This window comes from Oenanthe melanoleuca, chromosome 1 (genome assembly GCF_029582105.1).
Source record: "Oenanthe melanoleuca isolate GR-GAL-2019-014 chromosome 1, OMel1.0, whole genome shotgun sequence".
Classification (NCBI taxonomy): domain Eukaryota; kingdom Metazoa; phylum Chordata; class Aves; order Passeriformes; family Muscicapidae; genus Oenanthe; species Oenanthe melanoleuca.
In genome coordinates this window covers 22274625-22299187 of record NC_079333.1, presented here as the reverse complement: position 1 = coordinate 22299187, position 24563 = coordinate 22274625, and the positions used below count along the sequence as shown (strand labels likewise).

Here is a 24563-nt window from a genome sequence, read left to right as displayed (position 1 = left end):
CATACTGAAATACAGGAGCTTCAGTGTTCTCCCTCCCTCTTTTTCAATGTGGCTTATTTTCTCTCAAAGGAGGGAAGCATTTCTTCCCCTTCAAGCATTCAATCAATACTTGAAGCATTATTTTATTGGTACATTTTAACCCATCTGTGAAGATAGATATAGGCTGATGTGCCATCCCCAGTACAGATGCATTCTAGATTGGGCCTTAGATGACATTTCCATGTAGTTAATAAAGTGCCTGGATGCTTTACCGTTTATTCTTGTCTTGAGTTTAGGCAACCCACAGTTTTACATTCTTCAGTGCTTTGAGAAATTTCATCCAAAGTTGCACACTCATTCTGTCTGAAAAGGTGTGCAGGTCTCTTCAAATCCCTTGATCTTTCCTTACTATGAGCTGTTTGGGGTTTTTGTTTTCTTCTGTAGAGATAATGAATTTGTTCAATTATTTTCTTTTTGCTCCTATGGCTAATCCCTGTGTACCCCTTTATGTTTATCTGTCCTTATGGATGTTTGCAGCACCTCCCAGTTGAGCATCATCCACCACTCATTAGCAAGCTACTCTTCAGGCTCATTAATAAAGATGTTAAATGAAAACAGACCTCTCATGGCTCCAACATCACCTTGCTTACACCTGCTTACACCTTTGCTCCTACCTGCCCCTTGTCATTATCCCTTGTTTATGGTTCTTCAGGCAATTGCCAATCCGTGACAGTGCTCCTAACCCAAGACAGATTGAATTAAATTTGCTAGCAGGAGTTCATGAAGCACTGTATTAAACACTGCATCCTCTGAATTCCCTTCAACCATGAATTTTAAAAACAGTCTAAAAATAGTATTATAGGCAATACATAGAACATGCTGGACCCCCACAAGTTACAGAGTTGGGGTTTGACAATAGATAATAAATACTGTTAGTGTGATGAATCTGGAAGACTGCCTTGGCTCAGGTCTCATCATCTCCAGAAATTTCATTGCTTGTGTCATAATGTCAGGCCTGAGATACCTAATTTGGGTATTAAAACCAGGTTCATATGCCTGGTTTTTTATAAGCCACTGGTTTTGCCCTATGAATTAATAATTTAATTGCTAGTATAGCACTTATCCTTACTCCAAAAGTGGATTCAAAACTCGTGCTACAGTGCAGGGTGAGAATTGCACCAGTGAGGTTCCCATTCTGATCTCATTCAAGGAAAAATCACACTTAGGTACTAATCTTTCCCTGGTGATCAATTAATTCATCATTAGTATTTATTTATTTTCTATACATCCTACAATCTGCTGACTCTCCAAAGACATGACTTTAAAGGAGTCCCAAGGGATCAATATATGCAAAGTGTAAGCCTAAGGGGAGAGAAAAAGTAGTCAATATCTCTGTGATCATTTCCTAAATGGTGTAAGCCAAAACGGAAGTGGAAAATATTAGTGTTAATGAAAATTCAAAATGAAATTGTGAAAGTAATGATCAGAAAATGTGAGATTACTTCCTATCAGAAGATCAGTTCTTTTGGCATAAAAGCATTTTGCAGGAGCATGGGGATGCAAAAAATTTTTTGGACAGATGAGTGTCACAACAAATCATTTTAACTTTCTAGTTTCATTTCACTAATGTCAAAATGTTTAACTGCAATGAGGCAAAAAGGTTTCATTTTTGTAGCATTACATTTAATTTTGTTTAGATTGGCATGTTAATTTTGATACCATATATTTATACCTAATGCTGCAAATTGTTATAGAGCAGTGAAAGAGAACTCTAGTTCTGTGCCTTTGAAATACAGACTTCAAACAATAGCAGAGTTAAATGTTATTTAGTGACAGTGACATTCTCTCACCGGGGCAAATGTCACACCCTATAGTGGCAAGAGGCAGCCTTCAAATTTTTCTACCAGCACTGTTTTCCTTTGAGCTCCCTAGACTTCTGGAGTCTGCCTGCCTTGTCACATATAATTAGCAGCTGTTGAGTGAATTGATCAGTTAATTTCCATCTCACACTCAGATGCATTTAATCCATTAGCTGATGATTTGTAGAGATTTTTTTTCTCCTGCACATTTCCTCACCTGTGTTTTGTCAATAGTTAAATGGATTGGGTCACCATTACTCACTGCTTTTCTAAGCCATTTTTCTTTTATTGCCTTCTTTCAGACCATGTGGTATTTTAACAAATACTTAGCATCTAGTCTTTTAAATGTCATAATGAATGTCACCTATTTTTATTTCTTTATTAATTGTCATCTCTTCTGTTGAACAGTCTTTCCAAATAAAAGTCATTCTTCCTTTCCATAGTCTCTAGCATGATCTAAACACTTCCTTACTATACATTTATCTCTTGCTCAGTTGATACAGATGAAGGCAAACCACCTTTGAGGTGTCCTGGGATTCTCAGCAGTTACAAGAATATAAGTTGGTCATGGTTGGTTTTAAATGGCTTTTTGAGGAAGAGAATGTTCTTGACTAATACTGTTTATTCTGCATAGTCTCACATATACAAATTACATTTTCCAAATATTAACACAGTCCTCCTACAGCTGTGATCACTGCCACCAAGGCCAGCATCCATATTGATGGTGTAGGTTTTGTGCTCTGACATCCTGGCATTCAGGGATTTACATGTGTGTCCCATTGTCCTGTTGTGGGTGGGATGTCTAGGCAATGCAGAGTCAGTGGGGTGCCTTCAGGAGCAACACTGTCCATGAGGACGTGTGTGTGGTTAGAAGTGATTTCTTGTGGGGCAGGATGTCCCTGTAAACTTTCAAGGAGACAGGGATGCTTAAGTGTACCACAGGCCCCTACACATGGCAAAAGATCCCCGTGTCTGCAGCTCTCTGTTTTTATTCCTGTTGCTAAAGGGGGTAATAATCAACTCAATACCCCTGACAGAAGAAGACTATGAACTATGAGGCTTTTTTCCTTCTTCCCTATAGTAAGTGAAAATCCATCTGACCATCGTAGTCTGTAACTCTCAGGAAGTCCATGAACTTCATGAAAACCAAACCTATTGTTAGGAGAGTTACATTCCCTGAACGGTACAGCTAGCTTCCCTAGGAAATGACAAGGTGCCCTCAGAATGAGAATGACTGGAAGCCACAAGCTTAGATCATTTAAACTAAGTTACATGAACACAAAGATCACAACTCCTGGAAATGTCCACTTTACTTGAATGAGGGACATGCTCATAATTTCCCAGTAGGCCAAGTACAGCTTCCACTGTGCAAACGATGAAGCAGATTAAAGCTGCCCTCAACTTTAATACAGTGCCACAGCCCGGGGGCACTACAGCTGAGCTGATTTGGGCACCAGTCAGATCAGAACAGAGCTTGGCTGAGCGAGATCCCTGCTCTCATTTGATGTCAAATTGAACGCAGCCAGCAGAGCTGCACCACACAGCTCAGGGGACCCCAGTCCAGGCAGCTGTGTCGTGGCTGCCTGGCTGCTTGCAAAACAGCAGCCAAACAAGAGCTCCCAAAGAGGCTGGGGGTTTCAGGAGCAAATGGCAGTATTTGCAGATATGCACATATCAGTATGTATCTAACTATAAACATATACGCATTCTAATTATGTTTATGTTTTTATATGTGTGCACACAGATATCCACATAAGTTAGTTTTATGCCATATGTGTTATTTCCTCTGCATGGATTTGTGAAATGTTATGCATGTGCACACACATTTCTATCCAAACTTTCCAAATACCCTGAACAGCTGTAAATCGTCAGTGCTCCACTCCGGCTGAAAAGACTAGCTTTTCTACTTGTGTGGCTGAGTCAGAATTTCTCCCTGATTGAAGGAAATACCACCAATACTTCTTCCTGAGGGACAAATCTAGGTTTTTTCCTTTCTCCTCCTTCCCTCCCCTCCGTGCAGGCTTGTGGCATCAGAGGAGCACATAGCAGCAGAGGCCATGAGAGGAATGAATCTCAGAGCAGGTGGTGCTCCTCTCTTTCCTGGTGCCGGGCCTGGCGCTTGGTTGGGATCCGCTCATTGCAAGGGTCAGTGAACATGTCTTGTCACATGAATGTAAACATCTCTGGATGGCTGCAAATGAGGTCACAGGGGGTCTCAGGTTGCTTTGGAAATCAGCCTCTACCACTCTTAGTCCCTGTGGCTGATAAGAGAGCTTTTGTTAGGAGCTAACCATCGTCTGTGAGCGCAAGGGTTGCCAAAGCTCCTCTGTGGGAAGTGGTGAGTTGGATGAAAGAAAGGAAAGGAGTAAAGAGGCAGATGTATTTCTCAAACAAGTGGGTCAGATACTCCTCAGTTTGGGAAGCTGTAGTGGCAGGAGGAGAAAAAATGTATTGGGTGAGGGCATTGTAGCATTGGTTTTCCTATTCCTCAGCCATATCCAGCAGACTTTGCTGTTCTGAGGGATGGAAGGAGCCTGTGAGCTCCTCTTTTAAGACATACACAGAATCCTTTAAAAAGTTAGTGAGAATCTCCTTAGCTGTGCAGGAAAGCACCTTGGCACAGTACTTCCCTGGTACAGCCTGTCAAAGCTGTTCACATCTCAGTGCCACGTTTCCAACTTCAGAGTCAGAAGAGGACTTTGTGTTCCTCCTTTCCAGCACAGCCACCCCTCTGTGCCAGAGCTGTGCTCTGTTTTCCTTCATGCTCCTTCAGTGCTGCAGTGCTGACTGTGCTCTACACCCTTTGTCTCCTTTCACAATGGGGTACCTGGCTTCTTGTTCTCAACATCTTCTCTCAGCACCTCAAGGGATTTCCTGAGGCATATATGCCAAGGCATGTGTTCCCCTTGGACCCCAGCAAGCCTCTGCACTGCCTTTCTCTTTATTGAACCAAGTCTCTGTCTCTACCTCTTTACTGTCTGCAGAGCGACTGGGTTGACAGCTTGAATCCAAAACAAGCTTCCCTGCCCAGCATGATGGGGAAGCACCTCTCCTTCCCATTGTCACTACTTCCCTCCTGAGGTAACACATAAATTGCTCTGAGTCTTTAAATGGGCTGTTATTTCTTCCTTCCATCAGCACTCTCTCACTCTTGACTCACGGTGCAGGTTCAGCTTCAATGAATTTATTGGCATGACATGGTACACAGGTGATGCCAAAGTTGACAACTTAATTCATCAAGCGCTACTGTCTTTCTCTCATCTGCACTACACTGTCAGTCCTTTCCTCCTTCCCCCTCCTCAGCTCTCCTTTCTGTCTGTCTTTCTTTGCCTTTCTGTCTGTCTGTGTTCCCCTCTTTCTCTCCTTCTCCTCTAATCACCTCCCCAGGTGATAGTTAGCTATCTCACACTCAAGACAGTCCATCTCTCTCGAGGAACAGAGATGTCAATCACAGGGCTCACCAGAGGGAGAGGAATTGGCCTTTATAGCATGTTGGCTCTCTTCCTGCCTTTGCAGCTTGCATGGAGACCAGGGCTGAGGGCTGCACTATTCAAACCCACTTACGAAAGCCACATTTGCTTTAAGGTTGTTTGGGACTCCAGAAAAATGTGGTGTTGTGCTAGAGGGACAGAAGAAAGGAGAAAAGCCCATCAACCTCAAATGTGTATAGGCAGGTAGAAATATAATTTCAAAAGAAATCCAGCGTCTTGACAAAATCCCCCCAGAGGATAAAGTCTCTTTTAAACAGAGTAGGAAATGATCGCTCCTTGTCACCCCCGCCCAGGTTCCCATAATCCTTTGTTGGCATGGCAATTGCCAAAGTGTATAAAGGAAGAGACAGATCCCTCAGGTATCTGTCAGCACTAGATACAATCTACCCAGGACAGTGTGTGTGTGGCATTTAATCCTCCATGCATCAAGCATATGCCCAGGATATAGTGTCACACTGTATTTGTGCTGCATCCCTTGTGCCTATTTGTCATGAGTGTCTGTGCCCAATCCAGTGGCAGGTTGATCCATCGTGTGATGCCATCTCAGCTGTATCTCTGCTTTTCTTCAGGCTTTGGAAGAGTTTTCAGAATTATGTTCTGATGCAAAGTTTCTTTTTCTTTTTTATCACTCTTTATACTTTGGGGAAATAACTTTTGCAGACTCCAGTATATCGTGAGCATCAGAAAGGAAAGTGTATGGCTGTACCCTTATCATTCATCAGTATCCTTAACTATATTGATTACATTTCTACTATTCCTGTTCAGATTGCACAGTATTTTGAGGGGCCAGATTTTTACCTTGAGTTTATGAACCGCAGGGCTGATTGTCTCCTTCTTTGCACTTCCTCTCATGGAAAAGAGTATTTCATGTTCTCTTTAATTTATACCAGCAGTGAAGCATCAGACTGTTTCATCTGCCTTGCATTTGCCCTTTTTGTTCTGTCAAAGGACTTTGCAGCTTGTTAATTCCTCATAAAGAACAGTCTGAGGCTTTGCAGATATTCTCCTCTAACCCTTCTACTCACCTGTTGGAGCTGTTGAGGGATAAGGTGTCACACCTCTTGTGACAGCAGTAGAGTACCAGTCTCTCACACGCACTCGTTCCCTAAGAGTGAGAATGAGAACTGAGCCTTAGAAAGGTGGAGCACAACTGTATAGAACAATCACTGAATGTGGACTACCAGACTACCTGAATGATTCCTTCAGTTTTTTAGAGGCTTAAATGTGGATGTTCTGTCACAGTAGGGACATACAGCTTGCATTTCTCATTGGACCTAGTTTTTGATTCCCTACTGCAGTGGAAGTATTTGCAGTTTTTTTTTGTTTGTGTTCTTTGTTGTAAATCAGAGGAGATACCTCGTTCCTACTCTGCAGCCAGTAGCACTGGATTTCTGGGGTGGTGAGTATTCGCTGGCAGAATCTTAGATGAAAGTTGTCTGTAAAGATGTTGTCCCACTAAACACAAAGGTGCTGGCAACCCTTCTGGGTGTAACCTCATCCTCCTGAATGGACAGTGTAGTCTAGGACAATACTTGACCAGGAAGGTTGGACCAGATGACCCACTGTCACCCCTTTTAACCTTATCCATTCTATGATTCCCTCAGTTTGTAACACTGAGAGTAGCAAACCATTAGCTTTGAAGAGGGGAGCCTTGAACTACTCTGGGGGAAGGAGAAAGTGTTTTTACATGTCCTAGTAAAGCTGCAGACTACAAGGAATAAGCCTCATTCCTGGCAGTCTGGGAGAGATTCACCTTTAATTGAAATGGCACCAATTCAATGTCATATGTTTACAGAGCAAAGCTCTTGGGATTCATCCCTTCCCTCCCTTTGAGGCTGTCTGCATGTATGCAGCACATCTTTACAACACAGCAAAGCTTGGAAAGGAAAACAGTAGGAATATTCCAAGATGTCAAGGTGCTCTTGCATGTGGCTGAACCAAAACAAAGCACTTTGTTTTGGCAGGGAAGCTCCAACAGCAGAAACTGTCCTTCTCAGGAAACCTTGGCTCTTGGCTGCTTTGTGGGAAGGAGATCACCACAATCACATCTCAGCTCTAGCCAGCTGCCTGCTTTGTTCAAAGATGCCTTTACTTCAGGAGTACTGCATTTGTTTTTTTCCTCTTTTCTGCTGTACCAGACTGGTGTAAATTAGCATTTGTGGCAGGAGGGATTCTTTGCCTTGAACTCCTCAGCTTTCCCTTCTCAGATGGCTGATGATAACACCCTGGCCTTTAGAAGTGAGGCTGCTGCAGCTATCACCAAGCTAAACAATGGCTATCAAGTGAAGGTCTCACAGCTGGCATTTTATAACTGTGTGTGGTGGGAAAGGCCAACATCTCTAGATCCAGAAATAGTGACAGTGCAATCCAGCAATGTGTTCTTGTAGCCCAGAAAGCCAATTGAATCATGGGCTGCATCCAAAGCAGTGTGGCCAGAAGGGTGAGAGGGAATTCCACCCCTCTACTTTGGTCTGTGAGATCCTTGCCTGTAGTGCTGCATCCAGCTCTGGAGCCCCCAGCACAGGAAGGACATGGACCTGTTGGAGTGAGCCCAGAGGAGGAATACCAGGGTGGTTAGAGGGATGGAGCATCTCTTCTACAAGGAAAGACTAAGAGAATTGTGATTGTTCAGCCTGGAGAACAGACGGCTTTGTGGTGACCTAATTTCCAGTGCCTTCCAGTACCTGAAGGAATCTCTTCAGAAGGATGGTGGAGAATATTGACAAAAGCATGTAGTGACAGGTTGGGGAAATGGCTTAAAACTGAAAGAAGGCAGGTTTAGATTAGATGTATGGAAGAAATTCTTCACTATAAGAGTAATGAGGCACTGGAACAGGTTGCCCAGAGATGTGCATGCCACATCCCTGGAAGTGTTCAAGGCCAGGTTAGATGAAGCTCTGAGCAACCTGATCTGGTAAAAGATGTCCCTGACCACAGCAGGAGAGTTGGAACTAGATGATTTTAGATTTAATATCCCTTCCAACCCACGACATTCTGTGATTCTGTGTAAAGAATTCTGTGATTCTGTGTAAAGAAAGGTCCCAGTATGGGATTATTATCTTTGTTCTTTATACTTTTGCCTGAAACCAAACCCAGCATTTCCAAAGTGCTGCTGTAGCTTTCTGCTCCTCTAGAAGCCTGAAAGCAATCTTGAAAGGTGGTTACAGCAAGCTGCCCTGCTCCATTTTGCTCACTACAATGTATAAGAAAGGAAAGCCTGCTAATAAAAAATACTCTGCATGTACCACATGCATTTGATTTGAGTGAGAGGCTTGTCGCTGAGAAGCTGCCTCAGTTGAAAGAGAGCCAGATGCTTGGGTATGTGGTATGCAGGAGACACTTTGAGAGTCATATTTATCACCCTGTGGCTTGTCAAAGAGGATGTGGGATAAACCATGGGCAGCCAAGGGAATCTGAGAACAGGCTTTGGAGAGAGATGGGTTTTTCACTCAGCCTTTATATGGATGTTCATCAGTGGTTCATGATGGTTGTTCTGTTGGTTGTACCCTGTCCCTAATGAGCTGAATATAAGCAACAGCATAAGATCTGAAAACAAACAAATAAAAAATTTATCTCTGTGTCTCTAGCCAGAGTGGGGTATTAGATGAAATTATTTTACTCCCCCATTTGCCTAATCAGGGCCTTCTCTGGACCTGTACCTCTTGCATGACCTGGAATGACATAGGCTTTTCTCTTATTTTTTCCCCTCATACCTGGCCAGTGCTCCCTAGTCTATATCCTAAAGAAGGAGTTAACAGGCAGGAGCCAAGGGCTGCTGGAACACAGTTAAAAACCCATAATCTTGCTTTTTGTCCCTCAACTGGCTAATAAAGCATCCCTGTTCTGGCTGCAGCATTTCATGAAGCCGTCACCTATTCTTGCTATATAAGGATTTGTCCAAAGGTCATTAACATCAAAGGAGAAGATCCCTTGGCTCTGAACCAAGCCTAGAAAGGCTGAATATTAGGACTCAGCTGCATGCCATATACATCCAACATGCTTAATGTTTTTGTGAAAAAGTTCTTCTTAGGAAAATTTTCAGAAATGTCTTTGGAGGACGTGAACACTAAGGACAACTTTTCTCATAGGATTTCTCTTCCAGGATGCTGATTATGTGTGCAGAAAGAAAGATTTTGTATTGTTTCAGTCCCATAAGTAAATACTTACCAGATTTAAAAAGAACAGTCTAAGGGAACATGTAAGCACACTTGAAACAAAGACCAAAAGCTGTGTACATCTGCAATCCTTAATATGTTTGGGATTAGGTGGCATTCCAAGAGTTAATCCCTGGGGATTAGCATGGCAAGCACTTCTGTTGTTGTTTACATGTCCTGTGAGGAAGGCTGTGTTGTCACAGCAGGCTCCTTTAGGAGGGTTAGCCATAAAGCTCTTGAAGTCAGTTTTACAAGCAGAAAGAACTCTAGCAACACAAACAGCAAATGCACAGAGCAGTGCTTTAAAGACAGGAACCACAGATGAGTGGCATAAATTCAGTATGTTAATAGAAAAGAAAAGGAAGGTTTGTAGCAAAGAACTTTATATGCAGAGGTGCAACTCTGGTGATAAGCTGATATTGGGCATATGCTTGGCTTGTGTTTTATGCTTTCATTTACATGCTGAGCACATTACTGAGAACCTTCTGTCCTGGACTGCATCAGGATCCAAAAATGTGGGTGCTGTAACCGGTGCTTGGTGAGGGCACACCAAAAAGCCAGGTGTGGGTGAAATACAAGCAGCACTGGGTAAAAGCTGGATCTCAGACTCGGAGCTGGAGCTGCTTTAGAGTACAAGGCTGGCATCCAGTTTTGAAGTGGAGGTGCTGGGCTATGAAAAGGACTGCTTTTAACCCTGACCTACACTGTCACCTTAGTGCATTGAAAAACACGGCTGGCTTGAGATTTAAGATGTTCTGTGTTTCTCCCAGAGTGGAAGCTAAATAATTTCGCTCCTGAAAATTTAATGGAGATGAGTTTGTAAAAAGTAAAATCAGTGAGAATGAGTGCAAGGAATTGAGCCCAGTTCTGTGCTGACTTTTCCAACAGCTCAGGAATGGGACAGTTCACACTCTGCTGCTCTCTGCTAAGAAAGAAAGAATGTACTGGAAGGGCTTCCTGTGGAATGTTACACAGAAAAATAGTCCAGACACTTAACTATAAATTGGATGAGGCAGAGCATTCCTTTACACAAAACGTTTTGGCTTGTAAGCTCTTACTCTCCAATGCAGTGTGCTCTGACATGCTACTCAGCTCATGGGTAGCTTTGCACATGGCTTTGATTTGCAGGATCCTGTCTGCTTCTCTGCTCCCGGGCAGTGTGATATGCACAGTCCCCATCTGGATTTTAAACCATTTCCTGCCTGGTGTCTCAGCTGCATGATGGAGGCAAGGCCCAGGCTAGCAGCCCCTGTGCCTCCTTCTGCCTGGCCTCTCTTGGCATCAGCAGCGATGCTTGATGGAGATCAGCCCCGGTGGTGCAGAGCAGTGGGGGAGCACACTATGGGTTGGGAGCTGCGCATCTTTTAAAGGGTGTCCACGCTCTGGCTGTCACAGACTCTTCCCTAAAGGCCACGGGACGAGGCACTCGCTTTCAGACAACATACAGAGGGAATTTTTACACCTTGTGAAAGCTCAGTAGTGTATTTTGAGAGGTTTTTGGTTCCCAGGGGATTAAAGAATAAAACCAAGCCTTCAGCATGTGCCTCTACTTCACAGAAGCTTTAATGCTGAGCGAGAATGAAACAAGCCTAGCAGAGTGGAAGGTCAGAAGGCTCTTTCAGAGTCCACTGTCTTTAATGAAGTTCAACAACTTCCCTCTCTGCCCTCTCGCTCTGCTGACAGCTTCGTCTCCCTCTGGCTGAGGCTGCAGCGTGAATCAGACCGTAAAAAACACATCTTGGGTCTGATGACACATTTCTTCTGTAGAATGCTTCAGAAACATTACCATGCTGCATCCCAAAGGGTGTCTGGATTTTGCTTTCCAGCCCTCAGCTTGCTCCATTTTCGGACTTCAGCATCAACAAGCCATTTCTTGTTATGGCTGTACAGAGCTGTGATTAGCCTTCTGCACACATAAGAGGGAAATTAAACCATTTAGTTGTGTTTAGCAGCTCAGCCCCTTCTTCAGGTTCCCTTTTCACCGCTAAACACTTTAACTAAACAATGAGTAATGAGGCCAATTTGCTGTCAATTAATTGCCCCAGGAAAGGACCCCTAATTGTGGTGAGCAAGGTGGCTGTTCTAAAGCACTGAAGGACCATATGATGGTCAGCATCCCCCCTACCTCTGCCTTGGGGCTTATTAGCGTTTTTTATAAAGTGCTGTTAATTGGGATCTGGGGATAAGGAAATAAGAACTCTCAAGGCTAATTGATAGGCACCTGGGGAGGGTTTTAGTGGCTGCAAAGTTCCTTTGACTTTGGAGAGAAGTCCTGATGTTTTCTTTTCTTTGCCATGAGAGTTGGTGACTCCTGTGTATTAGTGGGTGGGACTCTTAATTTTATCCAGCAGATGGGGGTCCTACTTGCCAATAGAGAGGAAGGAAATAAGCTGGAGGAAGCAACTAATAAGAATATATGGAAGGGATTGAGACTTTCCATTTGTATCAGAGGTGCCCTTTTTTGGACAAGCAGTTAGACCACTTAAATGAAGCTTATGGACTTTCTTAGGCAGTTTCAATATTGTTTGCATCTGTGTCTTGGAGGTATTAAATAGCTTTTGCTGTATTATAGACAGCAGCTTTTTCTGTATTATTATCTACAGACTGGGAATAAGAGCTGTATTTTTTTAATGTATTCTGTAACTTATTGAAAGAATACTGTACTGTTGAGCAGTCTTGGAGTTGGAGATTGGAGAGTAGCTGTCCCACAATGGAAAGCTCCATCCAAGGGTCTTAGATGCAGGGCACTGTTTACCAAGAGGGAAGACTGAATTTCATGTGAGTGCATTTACACTTCTCAGAGTTTCCCAATAAGGTGTCCACCGTCCCTCAGTTTGCATTTTTTATTCTGTCATACCCGAACTGAGTTCCTAGTCCTGTTCTTCCTGCCCTTTTCTCACAAACCCATCCTCCTGCTGCATTGAGGAGTCATGTGAAGCATCATGAAAGTGGAGTGCCATCAGTGCAGCAGCCAGGAACTGCTTCCCCCAGCCTATAAGTACCCCTTGTACCACTTCTGCTCAGCAGTCTTGCTGCTTTGTGCCTGTGCTGTGTCTAGGTGCTCTGATCAAAAGGCTGGGATCTGAACTGTTTGGGAGCTGTGGCATGGGTCAGGTTCTGCATGAACTACATTAGGAAAAGATCTCTAGAAGCTGTGTTTTAGCAAGGGTGGCCTTGATGCTTTCTTGTTCCATCCCCCATTGCACTCCTGGAAAGGTACTAGGGAGAGATGGCCTTCTGCATATGAATTTGTGTCTTACTTTGGGCTCACTCGTTTAATGATGTTAGGGGTGTAGCACTGCTCCTTTCCTCCTTCCATGGCCTTGAATCAGAACACTGATCCAGCCCGCCCACACTATCACAGGTAATGTCTCAGGAGGAGTTTTGAGCTCTGAAGGGCTTGGTTATAAAAGGCAAGGATAACAGCAGCAGATGTTTGCGTGTTTGCTTGTTTGTGGTTTCCTTGCTGCCTCCCGTACGCAGCCCCTGGTCTGTAATAACTGCTGTAGCGGGTAGTTTTGTGGAAACAAATCACCTGCTTTCATCTGGAGAGCAACAGTGATTGTGCTGGGGGAGCATGATCTATTTTTCATGTCTCAGTCTTTCTTATTATTTAAATTAATGTGAGTTGCAGTTGTCATGAAGTGAAGGATTGATGGCAATTAACTAGAACAGGCTTGGTGCAAGCTGTTTCTGCACTAGCCTGTTCTACCTAGCTCTATGACTGTGTCTTTCTTGGGACTTAAAAATCTCCCACACCAGCTCTGACCTTGTACCCCTCCTGCCCTGCAGTCCTCCCAGTCCAGGACACCCTACAGTATCTCTGCCCTTGTCTCACTCCTGCCTTGCAGCTCTCCTTCTCTTCCAATGTGAGTTTCTCTCATGGAGAATGGCCACTGGTTACTTTGGGGTTTGCTATTTTCTGTCAGTGATGTGGAAGATGAGATGCTGGGCTGGCATCAGCCTTATCCTGTAGATGTGAAATGCAGAAGAAACAAATATGTGAGTTTCAAGCCATTCTTTTCAGTGTTTACTCGCATCTCTCCATGATCAGTCCCAGCTGTGGGTGGGGCATCCTCCCTCTCTGGGGATGGAGCAGAAATATGTGAGTTTCAAGCTATTCTTCTCAGTGTTTACTCCCAACTCTCCATAATTCAGTCCCAACTGTGGGTGGGGCATCCTCCCTCTCTGGGGATGGAGCAGTGGGGTACTACAGTGTGTATTTCCTTTCATGTCTGGCTCTGCTTCCCATCCCCACCCTAACCCAGGGGATCCTAAGCACACTGTAATGGATACTCCATATAATTTACACTGAAAGAATGGGGAAAATCTGGCCATCTTACCTTTTTTAGCAGTACCAGAGACCCTGGCAGCGCTTTCCCATGGTTCTTGGAGCCAGAAGGGTCCAGCAGCAGCCTGGTTTCCCCTGAAGTAAAAAGGTGTTAGTCAAAATATGAAGATACCTGTAAGTGCTGTTGAGCTGTAGTACTTGCCCTTCTGTGGGACTGCAGCCTGTGGTTTGCCTCTGCTAATGGTTCAGAGAGGCCAGTCACAAAAGAATTTTCCACTTGAGGGTCGACAGGATTTGGCTGGGCAAATGAAGGCTGTGACATCCAGAAGGTTCTGGTCCCAGGAGGTTTTATTCTCAGCAGTCCTTCTTCCAGCAGTCTGGGACCTGTGAAAACACAATACAACCCACACATGGGGAAAAATAATAAGGTCAAAGCTTCTCATTTTAAGGTTGTCCTAAAAAGATGTGTGCAAAGTAATGACAAGTGCCAAGGAGGCAATGCTAACTGTTGCTGGTGCTGACAGTTTTGGCATTTTAACATGCTGGCTTGATGCCCTGAAAATTAAAAGTCTCTGACTTTTTATCTGAGTGAAATTATTGTCCACTGGCTTTGGATTCTAAACAGATGAAGCCAAGCCAGGTTTTAAATTTAGAGGGAAATTATTTCCTGCCCTATTCCCCATTGTCTTAGCCTTTCCTTGACTTCTGACCAAGGTGGCAGCTGAAAGGACCCAGCCATTATACTCCTAACAAGATTTCAGCCTTGGATGTCCTTTTTGCCCTCATCTGAAAAAGTGGCAAGCCAGATATGACCATCTGGACACATGCTTTTCCTCTTGGGCATTTGGTATGCATGGTCAGAACTGCTTGTACTGGCTGAATTTACTTGATCCTCTGTGAAGTAAAACGTCCTGACAGCTTTGGAGAGTGGCAGTTTATACATGTCCCAGCTGGAGTTCTGCTGCTGCCCTGTAGTGGCTTTTGCTGCTCTCTCCTCAGCCATTTTGATATTGCACCATTCTGGCCAACAGTTTCACCTGCTAGTCCTGCTTTAGTTTAGTCCTTCTTGGTTTGCTGCTTTATTTCCTCATGCAGATGTTAACCCCTTGAGGTTACAGCAATATTCCCAAAATGTGGTCTAGCCACTGGTTTTACTCCTGGGCTCTGCTTACCCAGGTTTGCCAATGCACCATGGAGAAGTTGTGCTGAGGATGCTCCATAGTCACTGTCCTTGTGTCCCCTGACAGAATGCCTGGGCCACAACTCTTGCAGAAATAGCAGCCTCTGATGTTCTTTCCCAGACTAAGCCCCTCTGTCCTCTCCTGTGCATGTTGGTCTTGTATCAGGTCTGAGGTGGCCCTCCAAGTCAGAGTAGCAGTTTGGATTTCAACACCAGAACTTTCAGGGCTCTGCCAGACTGCAGATCTCCTGGCTGGAATAATGTCCAGGTCTGCCCTGAGCCATGAGACAAGGTGTTCCCCTCATCCACTGGGAAAGAAAGGAGGTGAGTTTTCCATATCTCCAGGGGTGAGTTTCCATCCCCTCTTTGAGGAGCCTGTTCCTGTCTTGACTTTCTGAATGTAAAAGCTCTTCCCTCCTTTTGAGTCAGAATTTTCCTTACATTGCAGCCCCTACATTGTTAGCTGCTTCTCAGTGTTCACTGTGCAACTCTGAGAAAAGCCTGCCTCTGTCTTTTCTGCACGTTCCCACTTACTTTTTGTAAGAGCAATAAGATCTCCCTCAGTCTTCTCTTCTTCAGACTGAACAGACCCATTTCTCTTTGCTTCTCCTGGGAAGCCATGTGCTATAGCCATCTGACCATCTTGGGAGCCTTCCAGTGGACTTGCTCCAGTGTGTCAATGATCTTCTTGTACTGGGGAGCCCAAAACTGATCTGGTGCCTGAGATGCTGTCTAATAAGCACCATGTAAAGGGTTTTAGACACTCTCCTCCACTTAGGGGGTTATACTCTTTCTAATACAACCAAGGATGCTTGGTCTTTGCTGCAAGGGCATCCTGCTAACTCATGCTGAACCTGAAGGACCCCCACATGTCCTGGACTGCTTGTGCCTAGCACCATCTCCCTTCCAGAAAATATCAAATACCAAAGGTGGTTGGTCCCTAATGAGGGACTGTCATTGTGAGGCTTATTCTACCTGTCTAAAGTAGTATTGCCTCTTCTTAATCAAGTGGTTGGTAATGAACACCAAGGAACAGGGATGATACTGCAATGTCCTCTGATCCTTACACCTGAGCTAGTTCACCATCCAGAGCTGGGTACATGCCAGCCACTGATTTGCAATTCTTTTTCTCTCCTCTCCAGCCTGTCTTTCTTAGAAAGCCTGTATTTGTTACAGGCCAGTCCTAAGAGCTGTCTCACCCCAGCTCTGTCATGCCAATGGTTTTTCACACGCATCCCACTGTGAATCTGTGTGACCACCTGGTTCCTCCTGTTTTTCCACCATGATACTTTCACTGGTGCACAGGCATTTGGGGTGGGCCCCCAGCTGTCCTGCTTTCTAGAGGTGTGCAAAACCCTTCCCTATTGTGTTGCCCCCCCAGCTGCTCCTTCACTGCCCTCTGCATGGTCACTTCTCCACAGATCACAGCAATCCTTTCCCAATGCACCTGTCTCAAACCCCTCCTTGCCTGTTTGAGTGAGCCTGTTGGGAAATAGATGTCTGCCTCCCTTTGTTTGACAGGTCCTCTTCCTTCAAGGGGGTCCCATGGTCATAGATACTCAAGCATTGTCCCTGACTTTGGGGCCTACAGAGAGGGGCTAATGAGCTGTGGGTTGTAAACAACATTCCTGTGAATCCAGCAACACAGCTGGAAGTTGCTCTCTTCAGGCTTCATTTCCTTTTCCCCACCTAGCTTATAGGCAGTTTTGCCTCAAAAGGACCATCAGCCACTCTTGCCAGGGAGGGGGAAGGGGAAGCTGCTGTCTGTTTACTCTGTGGTAAGCAAAGCAGAAAATTATGTTGTTTCATTCCTCGCTACACACAAATTTGGAAGCTGAAAATACATAAAAAAAAAAAAAAATTAGAGAATTCCTTTTTAGTGAAAATTTCTCACCACCTGACATGGGGTATGACATGTGGAAGCAAGATGTGAGAGAGGAAAGACTACAACAGCTGGGCACACTCCACACCTGGAAGTGGCTGTTCAGGTCCCAGTTCAAGGTCTCTCTGGTCCCATGGCACAAACTCAGCTTGGAAAGTTTTTAAGGATCTTGAATGCCCAAGTCGTGGCTGATCTTTGAATCTCAAAGACTCTACTGTGCCTTTGGTGCTCTGCCATGTGTGGTGCAGTCATCCAGGAGCTGCCTACTGCAGGTAGCCCATGGGGGATCCCTCTTGGCTGAAAGATGTCACAGAAAACAATTAAAAATACACCCTCCAAGTCAGTGCATTGAAGTCTGGAATCCTGCAGGAGAATCAGGGACCCATCAGGGACTCCATGGTGTGTAAAAATTAGCTGGGATGATACTTGGAGCCCGCTGCCCCTTCCATGCAGCCTTGAGGTAGGCAGGCAAGTTCTGAAAGGTGATTTTATGAAGACCCCCAAATCTGCCCAAACACAAAGCATTGCAGCTGCAGCACAGGCCGTTTCTACCAGCAGACCCTTGAAATACAAACTGTACCCCAGTACACACTACTCTGCTGTAATTTCAGAAGCCCAGGTGGTAGTGAGAGGGATGCAGCCTGTGAGATGAGTTTGTGGCTGGCACTGGTTAATAGGTAGGTAGATTAATAAGCCAGGCAAGCTGCCCTCCATAACTCCGCTTCTAACAAGGTCAAACTTTCTCTTGTCTTCACAGTTCCACCAAAGATCTCCAATATCTCCTCAGACATCACCGTGAACGAGGGCAGCAATGTGACCCTGGTTTGCATGGCAAATGGGCGTCCCGAGCCTGTCATCACCTGGAGGCACCTCACTCCTACAGGTAAGAAATCCAGCTGGATCCAATTTGTGAACTCTACAGTACTTTCCTTCTCTTCCAGCATCAAAGAAATTTTCAGTAGTGATACAGGCCACTATAGAAAAGTGGCATGAATCTTAAATGTACTTCAAGTTTGCTTTGTGGTGTGAATTCCCAGGCACAATAACCAGGTTTTCCAAGTGAACAAATGAAATTACTTCAATAAATCCTCTGCAGAATTGGACCTGTAATTCTGTTTAGCTTAGGTCTTCATCTACTTGTCCCAGTCTCTATTGCTGGTAATGCACAGCACAGTGCTGGAGATGAAATGCTGCTGGTGCTAGGCTGAGGGAAAATATCTCTGTTGAAACAGTACATAAAAGGGGTTCTCTCTGAAAAGCATGGGATTTGCTTCCTAGTGATTTGCCTTAAAAGGGAGAGGCAAAAAGCGGCCCAGTTTTCATATTTAATTTCATATTGCTTTCCACTTTGGCAGACAGACAGAAGTCTTGTGTCTTCTGAGGTGAGTAAAGAAGGCATTTGGTCTTCAAGGTGAGTGAAGGTCAGGATGGTAACAGAATAAAGGAGAATTCACAATCTTTGTTCTGCTATCTGACTGTGCCCTCCATGCTCAAGGATGTGGCAAAGTTGGGAGGACAGTGTCCTTTCAGTGGCCAGACTCTGGGGTTAGGAGCTTGGATTACAAGAAAACCTTCAACCCCTAAAGATTTAACAGTAGGGTAAAAACAAGAGGTAGGTTTCTGTCCCTCTGTATCATGTTCTTGGAGGAGAGAAAAACTCTAGCTGATTTCTTTTCCTATCAGATACTCTTTAATCTAAAATGCACAGTGAAAACATTGATTAGCCACATATGAATGATCTTCTGTGATACTCCCATATATGTAAAGGGTTAAAGAGGGTTTGAGGTAGGCAGAGAACAAACATTCTGCATGTGCTACAGATAGTCCAGCTTTCTACTGCAGTTCAGCAGCCAGAAATGGGAGTGTTGAAGAAAGAAAGTTGGAGAGAGAAAGGTAGAATGACATATTGGAAGAGAGCTTAATCCAAGCACTACATACAGAACCCCCTGGATTTGGAGCCTGTGGTAGAGATTGGGGTTACTTAGATTTCCTGTCTTGTCTCTTCAGCCAAATCAAAGTTCTTATGAGTTTCAAGCCAGACATGCAGTTTGTATTTCTGGCCCATTTCTTGCAATGCCAAGAGAAAAAAGAGGTGGAAAGCCTGCCAGGAAGAGGTGAGAGCAGGGATGATTAAGGGAACACTACTCCTCTGGGGTATTATCATCACTGCCTGACTTTTCTCTTCTGGTTTTTTTTTTCAGCATTAAGTATGACTGTGTCATTTGCATTCATAGGAGAATAGAATTTTTTCTTTTCCTCTTTAATTATGTATATAGAATCTTCTAGCTCTATTCTTAAGGTTTACCTCATATCAAATCTTCCATATTACTGCTGCATCAGTCTTTCAGTTCTCTAACTCTTGTATACTACACTTGTAAAAAAGATACTCCCCAGATACTCTGTGAGCCCAGCCTAACACTGAGTTAAGGCTTTAAATCTTCATGAAATCTAAGGCCTGCTACACATGAGATGTATTCTTCACAGCAGTGAGAAGATTCTTGTCATGACTCATCACTTTGGCTGTTGCTGCTTTGTGGGAGGTTTTTTCATTTATACCACCTACTTCACTGTATCAGTCACAGGGTTTTTTTTTTGCTTCACTCTGGCTATCCCCTCTGGTGTGCAACAGAACTGAAGAATCCCATCCCAACTGCAGGAACAGTTTTCTTGGCTCTGTTGCTCAGTCTTCCAGCATGTCCCTTCACATTTTTTCTCCCATGCTGTGTGTCTCAGAGGTGTTGCCTTGTTAGCATCCCTTGTTAGCATCCACCATCTCACTGACTCCTTTCCAATCCCTCCTCAGTCTTCCTCCCTGCAGCAAAGTTTGCCAAGCATCTCCTTTGTAACAAACTAGAGGTTATGATGAAGGGCAGGCAGTCCTCAGTCTGTCACCTCCATGTGTCACTGATTGTGGTTCTTTCTTTTTTCCCCATCTGAACCCATCTGCTTTCTTTTATAGATACAGAGGAACTGCTTTCAGGCAGACATCAGGTCTTTGAGCAGCATAAAGCCCAGTAAGACACTTGTCTCAAAATGGGAGACAGAAGGGCTTATTTTAAATGTTTTCCTTGAGGCTGACAATTAATATAAATTCCAAATCTCTTCCAGAGCTGCTGCAGTTGGAAACGTGTCTTATCTTGGAATCTCCCTTTTCCAGAACTGCAAAGCATTTTGGCTCCATTTATACGAGTTTTGAAGACATCTGCTATGCATCAAAGAGCTATTTTAGATAATTGTAAAGGTTTCTAAAATATATCTCTCTCCTTCCATTTTTTTCATGGTTAAACTTGTGGCTGCAGAACTGGAAGAAGGAGTGTTATTGAGCTTGTGTGGGAGGTTTAGAATGGACAGGTAGTGAAATTAAACTGTATCAGGGGGCAAGAGGGCCAAATTGCTTTTTCTTTGCTCACTCTCCTCAAGGAGTTCATTAGCAACTTTGTCTGCTGTTTCATTCGGTCATTTACTTCATCAATAGTGTTTGTTGGCTAATTACCCAAGTTAGGACCACAGAAATTATTTAATTCTTGTTGGCTGGCAAGTGGAAGATACAAATGCAAAGAGAAGGGCAGTGTTGGTACTCTAGGCATAGAGGGTAGGGATGCATGTGATAGTTCATTTAAATGCTGCAATCAGGCAGATAAGTGAGCTATATCTGGGAAGTTAAAAAAATTGATTTATAAACGGCTATGTTGCTTCCTGTTCTGGTTCTTCAGTGAACAGTTGAACCAGATATTTTTCTCACTTCAACTGTAAGTCCTGATGCCCTCAAGCAGCCCACAGGAAATAAAAACCTCACCTAACCCTGTGAGAAAGCTCAAGTGTGACTGAGGTTGATATCTGTAGAAGGAAGGCAGGTAAGGGGAAAAGTACTTTAATAATTCAATGGCTAATGACAATACAGACCAGCTTTAATTTGATGAAAGCAGGAATGACATTCCTTGGAATGATGCAAGTCCTTGTTCTCCTCTTACATTCCTCTTCAGATAATTGCTGGATTGTATTTTGACAGAGCAGGCTGAGAGAGTCACCCAGACCCTTTTCTTTTTCACCTGACAGGCCATTGTTCTGCAGGACATTGGCAACCTGGTCTGAGTACTTGTGGATAATTTAACAGGCATTGTCTAGGAGCACAAACAGCTTCATTAGCTCTTCTTCTCCAGCCAGAAGAGGTGTTTTCTGGGATCACTGACCTGCAGCTTCCAGCAGCAGGCCAAGCACATCTCTCCCTGCAGATAGTCTGATCCCTTTCCTGTGATTCAGGACACAGCTGCAGGCTTGTTAAGCCTGCCATACCCAATGACTTTTGCCATCCTGGTTTGTGATGGTGAGCCAATAGCAAAGACTGTAAAACTGAAGATATGATCTGGATTTGTCAGGAAATTGTGATGTGTTCAGTTAGAGTGGGAGTGAGTATTGATGATATCCTGTGCAGACTGTGTGAATTAGCAGTTCTCAGCATTAGGAATACCTCACTAGGGAACACTCTGTGGCCTCATCTCTTGGAATGGACAAAACCCAAATTCTTTGTACCATGAGTGGGTGGTAGCCTATTGTTTTATTCTCCTTAATATTAGCTCTGCCTAATCCATGCCCCACAAAGGTATAGATTATTTTTTGTCACTGAGTGCAACAACCTCAAGTATGCCACAGCTGCACCATATCCTGGATGAGGTCCTCACACAGGACCATTTATCACTTATCACACTGATATGGTGTGTGAGGGATACCACAGGCAGCCTACCATCTCTGGGTAGTTCTGTTAGAAGGAGCTCTGTTTTCCCTGTACCTTGCAGCAGAATAACAGCTAACACACCCAAAAATGACTCCTGTAAAATAGTTCAGAGATGGTAGCCAATGCCTGCTTTCAAGCCCATCTTAGTTTTACTTCACATCTCTACTGGCTTATGTTTATTCAGGCTAATGTGTCTTTTCCCTACCTGCTGAGATCACAGTCCAGAGTATAATGTATCATTTGTCATCTCTGTGTCTTATTCAGAGCCAAGCTAGGTGCCTGGAAAAAGAGTTTTCTGGGGAAAAGTTGATGTACATTCATATTCTTACCAATAAACTCTCAAGACAAGCCCTAAAGAGTGGCCTCTTGTGAATTGGGTTTGCAGCAATATGAACATGGACAGTTGTTGCAAGGTCTTTGGATTACCAGAGATGTCACTGCCAACCTTTTTGCTGGGCAGGCAAATGCAGAAGAAGAAGACATCTCCTGTACTGAGAAGCTTGTGCTTGAGCTCACAAGAGCAGTACCATACATGTTTCTACTTCTTTGCCACAAAGCATCAGTGATTGAAACCTTCCTAAGGGCCTTGCTCATGGGTGCTCTGGAAAGTGCCTTTAACACCCATGCTGATGGCAGCCTGACAGGCAGACAAAGCTGACCAAAGTTGAGGGTTGAGTCTTTTACTGGTTACCAGCTGAGGAACAAGCAATTCCCTTTTCCCAGAGAAGCTACGAGTATGAAACCTGTATAAAACCACAAGGTATCCCATTCTGGATCCAACTTCCTTGGCCTCAGCCCAGCAAGACCACTTGATAGAGAAGAAAGCAGTCTGAATTCTTCCAAATTCCATCTGACAGTCTGAAGAAACCCACTTTGGCTCAGAAAAAGAGCTCAGTTATTACAGTGGTAATCACAGCATAAGAAGAACCAGTCTAGTGCAAAGCAGATAAGTATTGATTGCAACACCCAAGTTTCATGTCACAGCATAAAATGAAAGGAGATGAGAAGGCTTGTCAAATATGCCAGTCTGATTCTCCCTAGAGGGTGCTAGAAATTCACACTGAGTCCTAGGGAATTTACCCTAGCCTGGGAAGTTTAGGAGGGATAGAGAATATAGAAATGCTCCTGCATGCTGCCCTGTGTAATTGAGATGGTATATATATAATATGTTTATAAACAGCTGTAGAACTCATTGCCATGGAAAGTTATTTAAAGACAAGAACTTGGCAAGACTCAGCCAGCTTGTTTATTCCTGAGGATAACGTGAACAAATCTGGATATTCTTGTTATTCACAATAAAAATGTTGAAAAGGATATTAAACTTCATGCTTTGGGGCTCAGAGATCAGGATAAGACCTAAAGTTCAAGAGGCAGATTATCTCACACCCCTGCTCACTTGTGTATTTTCCCTCAGTGCACGCCAGTCCCCTTGTAGAGCTGAGCATTGAAGCAAGCAGAGACAGAGAGCTACCAGAAGGCATGAGTTAAGAAGGCCATATTGGTCACAATGGGCAACTTTGATCACTATGTCCTGTGTTTGCTTGCTTCTCATTGCTACTAAGTCCAAAGCCTTGTTGCTTCACTCTGTGTGGCACAGGGAAACCCAGCTTATGCCCAAAGAAAGTATCAAGCACAAAACCCTAAGGCAGAGTCACCACAAGTCAGCCCTGTGGTCAGTAGGTAGCAATGGGAAGCAGATTTTCTGGTCATCTAGAGCATTTGGATTTAGCCCTTCTTTCTGCTGCTCTCCTAAAACCTTAGTAGTAGAGAAAAGCAGCCTTGTTTTGGGAGGCATGGGTTGGGTTTTTTGGTTTGGATTTGGTGGGGGTTTTGTGGCATTACTGTGCCAGCTCTTCTTATTCCACAACCTTCTCCTCATGAAACTGTCTCAGATAACTTGAGGTTTAATAGGTATTTGTTTAACAAAATAACTGAAGCAACTGATGATTTTTTTAAACAGGTCTCCTTTTCCGCTTTTTTTGGGTTTTTTTGTTTTTGTTTTTTTTTTGTTTTTTTTTCTTCTTTCATCTTCAAAATACTTTCTGGTAAATATGGGGCCTCATCTTCCACAGAGACCTTTCACTTTCCCAGTTTGTTTTAGCACACTTTCTGAGCTGTCTTTTTCTCTTGATCTAGTCTTCATCTTATTCAACATGTAGGAAGAAAAAAAAAAAAAAAAAAAAAAGAAATAAAAAAGAAGAGGATGCTGGCTCATAAAGAGCCTGGGAAACAAGCCAAACTTTTAATTTTTTAAGTCTTCTCCAGAAGGCATTCAAAGTTGTTTCAATCTCTACTTGCTTCCCACTTACACTTGCTCCACATTTCTTATATTTTTAGAGGTCTGTTTTTCCTAGGGCCCACAGGCTAGATCCCCATTGCCTCCTTCCTCACCTGTAACAAACCTAAGTCATGATGGTTCTTTCTCCCCAGCATACTTTACTTTCTTTCTTCTATGCCCAGCAACACATGCAGGGCACAGGGATCCTTCCTCTTGTTGTCATCTTGCAATAATGTCCCATTCAGTTACTGTGGGCTGTGATGCTCTTTCAGTACAAATACTGTTTATGCATGAAATATTTTTATTTTTAACAGCTTTGATTTCTCTCTACTGTCCCAGGGCAGAGAGGGAGAGCAAGACCTTATGAGTCTCTCTTGAACCATCTGGCATTTCTGGGGAAACAGACAAATAAAGCTGCTGAGGAGGGAATGTACCCTGCTGCCTTCAGCAGTGGTTGGAGGGGAACATGTGGAGTCTTCTGGTCAGTGCTTGTCTGCTCCAACCCTGGCAAGATTGTCTGTGCTGCTGCTGGCAAGATGTGGCAGTTCTGTACCTAGTTAGTTGCCTTCCTGCCATATAAAAATGTTGCTCCTTGCAGCAAACTGGAGGCTGGAAGAGTTGCCTCCTTGTTATCTTCACCCAGATGGGTACTAATTCTAATTGGTTAAAAGTCTTTTCCATGGCATTTTAAAGGCTGAGCTGGATTGTGTCCATATG

At 43.9% G+C, this 24563-nt stretch overlaps 1 protein-coding gene across 5 annotated transcripts in view; it reads left to right on the top strand.

Moving 5' to 3' along the window:
- LSAMP (limbic system associated membrane protein) overlaps positions 1–24563 on the top strand; it is a 979688-nt gene that overhangs the window by 855889 nt on the left and 99236 nt on the right. For all 5 annotated transcript variants that reach the window (XM_056490684.1, XM_056490700.1, XM_056490665.1 and 2 more), the window contains one exon: positions 17594–17719. In XM_056490684.1, coding sequence (XP_056346659.1) covers positions 17594–17719 — 126 coding nt within the window. The remainder of the gene's footprint in view (positions 1–17593; positions 17720–24563) is intronic.